Source organism: Mandrillus leucophaeus, unplaced genomic scaffold, assembly GCF_000951045.1.
Source record: "Mandrillus leucophaeus isolate KB7577 unplaced genomic scaffold, Mleu.le_1.0 Scaffold83, whole genome shotgun sequence".
In the NCBI taxonomy this organism is placed as follows: Eukaryota; Metazoa; Chordata; class Mammalia; order Primates; family Cercopithecidae; genus Mandrillus; species Mandrillus leucophaeus.
This window is the reverse complement of record NW_012109030.1, coordinates 2814375-2821118: the sequence shown is the minus strand read 5'-3', so window position 1 is coordinate 2821118 and position 6744 is coordinate 2814375. Positions and strand designations below refer to the sequence as shown.

Sequence of the window (6744 nt, the reverse complement as noted above, 5' to 3'; positions counted from 1 at the left end):
GCTGCACGTGGGGATCACCAGGGACCTCTTGGGGAAAAAAAAAATCCAATACCCAGGCCTCACTCCCAAACATCTCCTGAACACTGAGTACTAGTGAGCCTAGAAATCAGTACATTTAAATGTTCCCCAGGTCATTTTGATCCACAGTAAGAGCTGAGAATCACTAATGGGACTCAAAGATTTTTTTTTTTTTTTTAATATATTGCTTTCCTTGTCCAAGAAGGTCAGTTGCTTATGTTTAACAAATCCCCTTTCAAATGAGAATTTATCTGGGCATTAAGTATAATATACACACACACAAAAAAAACAAGGTCTTAGAATTGCATTTCTTAGCTGGGCACAGCGGTACATGTCTGTGGTACCAGCTACTCAAGGCTGAGGCAGGAGGATTGCTTAAGCCCAGGGATTTGAGGCCAGCCTGGGCAACACAGAGAGACCCCATCTCTAAAAACGAACAACAAAAGAATTGCACTTATTTACTTCTACAAATAATCATTAACGATGCCAAGAGTATTACACCTTTGAGGTTACTTGATTTGTTCAAATGGTTCGTTCTCATTGGGCAGAACACCATGCATTGGTCACTGATTCCAGGGAAGGAACCAAACACTGCCCATTGTATCTTGGTGTCAGAGTCACCAAGGAAAACACAATGCAGTCAAGCACTGGATGGAGCAATGCTTCACTTACTGAGAACGGACCAAGCAAGATCAAGTCCAACAATGTGCACTGGTCCCCAGTGACCAGCATGTCTCTCCCTGCAGCCAACACAGGACTACCTGCCTACATGCAACCCTCTCCTGCCACACAGGAAGGAACCCCCATCATGCTGTCTGAAATAAGGACAGCTGGGGTGTGCCTAAGGGCCATTGACACACAGGCTTAAGTAGAACAAAGGGACACACATCAAGTACAAAGCAGAGAAAGATGTTTCCACACAAGGCACTGAGCTACCGCAGGCTGTGTGCTCACGCTGTCGCGAGCGCTCCTTTCTCCCTCTCCCCCTTTCTCAATAAGGAAGTGTTCCATTCTTACGTGGCCAGTGAGGGTTGAAAGACTGTGCACATAGACTGCCTGTCCCAATGATTAATTCTAAACAAACAATTACATGCAAAAACTTCATGAATACCTTGATTTTTTGCAAAGTTCAGAATGCTAAACAGAGGAACTCTGTCACTATTCCTCAAAACATCTCTACAACCTAGAGGAACTTCAGCTTTGTCTCATTAGACCTTGGTGAGCTTGTGATCTCAGGCAAGTTACCTAATGGTTCTAATTTTAGATTCTTCATTTAAAAGTATAAATGAGATTATGCATGTAAAGTGCTTAGCTTGGTACCTGTTGAAAAAAATAAAATCATCCATTACTAAGTTGATAATGACAACACAAAGACTTTTATGCCCTTCTGCAAGTGGACAGACTAGAACCCAATGTAATTATTAGTATACCACCAAATTGAAAGAGGCAGGAACCCAAGAACTGCCAATAACTCCACATAAAAATAAAAGGGCTACTTTAAGACAGGGGAAAGGCAGGAAGATCTGTTCTTTAGATATTTTTCACAAACAGTATCTTTTGTACCTTCACAGTAGGCATGCAAATAGAAAGCATTACCTGCCCGCCCAACACCTATTTGATTTGCACGAAGTTGAGGCTGGTAGAAATCAGAGACTTTTGAAGGGAATAAAGGATAAAAAAAAAAAAAAAATTAAAATCAAGCCTTTACCAGAAATGGTTCACTACTAATTCTCAGAGATGAAGTGGCCCCAAGGAGATAAGAGACACCCAATAAAGGAGCACCCCCTCTCACTTATACAAGTTGACTCCCTTTTATCAAATGCCTGCCTTAAAATAAGACATCAATACACCCAATTCTCTTTCTTTGCAGTAGTTATATTCTATAAAGTCACCATAAATGCTGCATTAGCAAATACTGAACCACTGCTGCTAGGGGTTCCTGCCATCCTTTGGTGACATCGTTTTCATCAGCCAGTTAATATATAAGCTTGTTTTATGTGTGTTTCTGTTGAAAGACACTTCATTTAATAGATACTTTGATTCATTAACACTGAACTCATGGCCAATAGCCCTATAACTCATTCCTATCTAACATACATATTTTCTCTAGAAGCCATGTTACAGTCTTCCCGTGCTTAGGAACACTGGATAGGACTTCAGTACTATGATTGGTCACCACTTTAAATAAGATCACCAACAAAAAGCACCAAAACATGAAAAACATGGCACTGAATAGATGGCAAAAAGGACACTTTTGATATGGTTTGGCCGTGTACCTATCCAAATCTCATCTCGAACTGTAGTTTCCATTCCCATGTGTTGTGGGACGGACCAGTGGGAGGCAATCGAATCATGGGGGCGGCTACCTCCATACTGTTCTAATGATAGTTCCCATGAGATCGGATGGTTTTATAAGGGGCTTTCCCCCACCTTCACTCTGCACTTCTTGCTGCCACCAAGTGAAGAAGGATGTGTTTACTATGATTGTAAATTTCCTGAGGCCTCCCCGGCCCTGCAGAACTGTGAGTCAATTTAACCTCTTTCCTTTATAAATTACCCAGTCTCGGACATGTCCTTAGAGCAGCAGGAGAACAGACTGATACACTTGTTGACAGAATAAGAGCTGAAAGAAGGCAGAGCGTTGCCTTGTTCTACCTGAGCTGAGAATGTGCACATCAGGTGACTCAAATTTTTCACCACTCTCCACAAGTCCACGAATGATCACAAAAGCACTGTAAATATTGATACTGCAGTTACAGGTCAGTTTCAGTGAGTAGGCCAACACATAAAAATAGAATCCATGAGGCCAGGCACAGTGGCTTACACATGTAACCCAGCACTTTGTGAGGCCAAGGCAGGCAGGTTACCTGACATCAGGAGTTCAAAACCAGCCTGGTCAACATGATAAAACCCTGTCTCTGCTAAAAATACGAAAATTTTAGCTGGGCATAGTGGTGGGCACCTGTAGTCCCAGCTACTCAGGAGGCTGAGGCAGGAGAATCACCTGAACCCAGGAGGCAGAGGTTGCAGTGAGCCAAGATCATACCACTGCACCCCAACCTGGGCAACAGAGTAAAACACTGTCTCAACCAAAAAAGAAAAAAGGAAAAAAAGATCCGTGAATAATGAAGATCAAATGCATTTAGGAAAAAAAAAACTAAAAGGAAATGAAACTTAGGTAGAAACAGAGATGCTTCTGAGAGTCAGGGGACTACTGTCAACTACCAAGGCTGCAGAACACTGAGCAATAAGGGTTATGAGTACATGGGATCCTCTTACCTCACTGTAGGAGGAGTGAAAAGAAAAACAAGCTCTGTATGAACTCTCTCCAGTCCTAAAGGGAAATGAAAACACAAAATAAAAAGATCACTGAGCAAAACTAGAACTAAGCGAAGCTGGCCCTTCTCATTTAGGCTATTCTAGCATGAAACTGCCCTAATGGGCTTGCTTCAGCAGCACGTGTCCTGAAATCACCCTAAATCAGGAATTTCTTCTTGGGATAGCAGGGAACTTTTTCCAGAAGTGGAAACGTGTTGTAGACCACGTGTGGTGGCTCACGCCTATAATCCCAGCACTTTGGGAGGCCGAGGCACGCAGATTGCCTGAGCTCAGGAGTTCGAGACCAGCCTAGCCAACATGGTGAAGCTCTTGTCTCTACCGAAAATACAAAAAGTTAGCTGGGCATGCTGGTAGCACATGACTGTAATCCCAGCTACTAGTGAGGTTCAGGCAGGAGAATCACTTGAACAGGGAGGCAGCAGCTGCAGTGAGCTGAGATCACACCACTTCACTCCAGCCTGGATGACAGAGTGAGATTCTGTCTCCAAAAAAAAAGAGAGAGAGAAGGGAGGGAGGGAGGGAGGGAGGGAGGAACCTGTTGCAGATATTCTGAACAGCCAAAGTTAAAGAAATGTTGCTAAAATATTAAGATCATTACAGTCACTCCTCTACTCCACCAAGGGTTCTGTTCTCTGACATCAGTTTCTTCCTCTTAGCCAAGCACTCAGGTGGGAGGGAAGGAGGGAGGGAGGGGAGGGAAGAGAGAAAGGGAGGGAGGGGAGAAAGGGAGGAAGGGGAGAAAGGGAGGGAGGGGAGGAGGGGGAGGAGGGGAAGGAGGGGGAAGGACCTGTTGCAGATATTCTGAACAACCAAAGTTAAGGAAATGTTGCTAAAATATTGTGATCGTTATGGTCACTACTCCACCAAGGGTTCTGTTCTGTATGACATCAGTTTCTTACTCTCAGCCAAGCACTCAGATGCCTTCAGTCTCCAACCATCTCACCAACCTACCCAGAGGGAACCTCAGGATACACTAGCTGATGGGTGTGTAACTGGTTTGGAAGCAGCATCCCCTCCGTTTAAATAAAGTTTAAATTTAAGAAATTAATTATAATATGTAATTATATTCTTGGGCTTAGGCTAGACTGCACTTAAATTAAATCAGACAATTTACTCAAAGTGTCTCTCAGAAGACCTATGACATTGCTTTCTTACCTCACAATTACATTTGTTTTTCTGCTTCTTTCTCCAAACCACATGGTGGATGGCTTAATACTGATTATGTGGAGTGGAATTCTATTTCTGGAAGTAATTCCACAGGGTAATTTGCTCCACTCAAAATATTCCTCTGCCTAAAAAAGATAAAAAGCATAGAAAAACAGTTCTACATTTTCTACAAATCTGTTGTAGGCAGTCTCAAAAACAAAAGTAGAAAAGTTTCCAGACATTAAAAAAAAAAAAAGTAGACATGAAGAAACAATCAGATAATTCCAAATGGGGGAATATTCGGCAAAACAACTGGGCTGGACTCTTCAAAACCACCAATGTGAAGACAAAGAAGCAAAAGGCTGGACAAACCATCTATATCAAAGGACACCCTTTAGGCCTGACTGAACACAGTGCATGACCCTCAGATAAATCCTGGATGCCCGTGTTCTCCTATTTCCACAAGCTATAAAGGACACTATGGGAAGAACTGGGACATCTAAACATGGACTGTGTAACAGCTAATAGTACCGTATCAACACGAAATGTCCTGAGGAAGGGAATTGTATTGTGGTTATACAGGAGAATGTTCTTCTTCTCAAGAGCCACAGGCTGAAGGATTCGAGGTGACGTACCATGGAGTCTGTAACTTTACTCTCAAGTGGTTTGGAGTGGGGAGCTGGTTATACATATAGAGACAGAGGAAGAGAGGTGCAAAGTGTTGACAACCCAGTAAATCCAAACTAAGGGTGTATGGTGTTCCTTGTATCAGTCTTTTTGTTTTTTTTTTAAGACACAGTCTCGCTTTGTCCCTCAGGCTGGAGGGTGATGGTGCCATCTCAGCTCACTAAAACCTCTGCCTCCTGGGTTTAAGCAATTCTCATGTCTCATCCTCCCAAGTAGCTGAAATTATAGGCACACACCACCATACCCAGCTAAATTTTCTATTTTTAGTTACAGGGTTTCACCATGTTGGCTGGGCTGGTCTCGAACTCCTGACCTCAAGAGATCTGCCCGCCTTGGCCTCCTAAACTGCTGGAATTACAGGCAAGAGACACTGGGCCCAGACCCTTGTACCAGGCTTACAACTTTACTGTTTAAAAAGTTTTCAGGGCTGGGTGCAGTGGCTCATGCCTATAATCCCAGCACTTTGGGAGGCTGAGGCAGGTAGATCACTTGAGGTCAGGAGTTTGAGAACAGCCTGACCAACATGGTGAAACCCCATCTCTACTAAAAATACAAAATTAACCAGGCATGGTGGCACATGCCTGTAATCCCAGCTACTTGGGAGGCTGAGGCGGAGAATCACTTGAACCTGGGAGGTGGAGGTTGCAGTTAGCCCACATTGCGTCACTGCACTCCGTTGCACTGTGTTGCGCCTGGCAACAGAGTGAAACTCCATCTCAAAAAAAAAAAATAAATAAATTGTAATAATAAAAAGATTCCAGCCTGGGCAATATAGTGGGATTCTGTCTCTACAAAAAAATTTAAAAATTAGCCAGGTGGGTGGTACACGCCCGCAGTCCCAGCTATTCAGAAGGTTGAGGCAGGAAGACCACTTGAGCCTGGGGGATCGAGGCTACAGTGAGCCATGACTGCACAACTGCACTTCAGCCTGGGTGACAGAGCAACTCTGTCTAAAATAAATTCATTAATTCAAATTAAAAAGTTTTCAAAATAAATTTGGAGGGAAAAAACTAACAAATTCATGTGTTTTCAAAAGATTGAAAAATAATGGGACAACTTTTCCAAAGGCATTATTTTTAAATCCAGAACCTTCCAAACCATTAACATTCCATCTCACTCAAATTTCTTTGGGGTGCCTTTGGTACTGTTTCTTAGGAAGCTGCACATGAGAGTTAAGACTGGACTCTACGAGCTCTGGACTTACCTGTTAGTATTCTTAAAGGGTATGTGACCTAAAACAATCTTTTAAGCAGATAGAAATAGCATCTTAAAGAAAGTAGCCCTGACAAGCAAAGGAATTACTAATTAAGCTACTTTCTGGGATATGAGAAAATTCACAGCAAAACGAAATTTGCCAATTAAAAGATTTATGGGGCAAGGGGCCCAATATTATGAGTCCAATAGTAAAAGGGACAAAAAAGTTTATGTTTTATTTATTTACTTGAGATGGGGTTTCACTCTGTCACCTAGGCTGGGGTGCAGTGGCACAATCTTGGCTCACTGCAACCTCCACCTCCCAGACTCAAGCAATTCTCCCACCTCAGCTTCCTAAGT

The 6744-nt window shown here is 42.9% G+C and overlaps 1 protein-coding gene across 1 annotated transcript in view; it reads right to left on the bottom strand.

Moving 5' to 3' along the window:
- DCLRE1C (DNA cross-link repair 1C) overlaps positions 1-6744 on the bottom strand; it is a 64833-nt gene that overhangs the window by 15848 nt on the left and 42241 nt on the right. The window contains exons 11-12 of the mRNA XM_011968151.1: positions 4513-4649; positions 3244-3352 (exon numbers count right to left, since the gene is read on the bottom strand). Coding sequence (XP_011823541.1) covers positions 3244-3352; positions 4513-4649 — 246 coding nt within the window. The remainder of the gene's footprint in view (positions 1-3243; positions 3353-4512; positions 4650-6744) is intronic.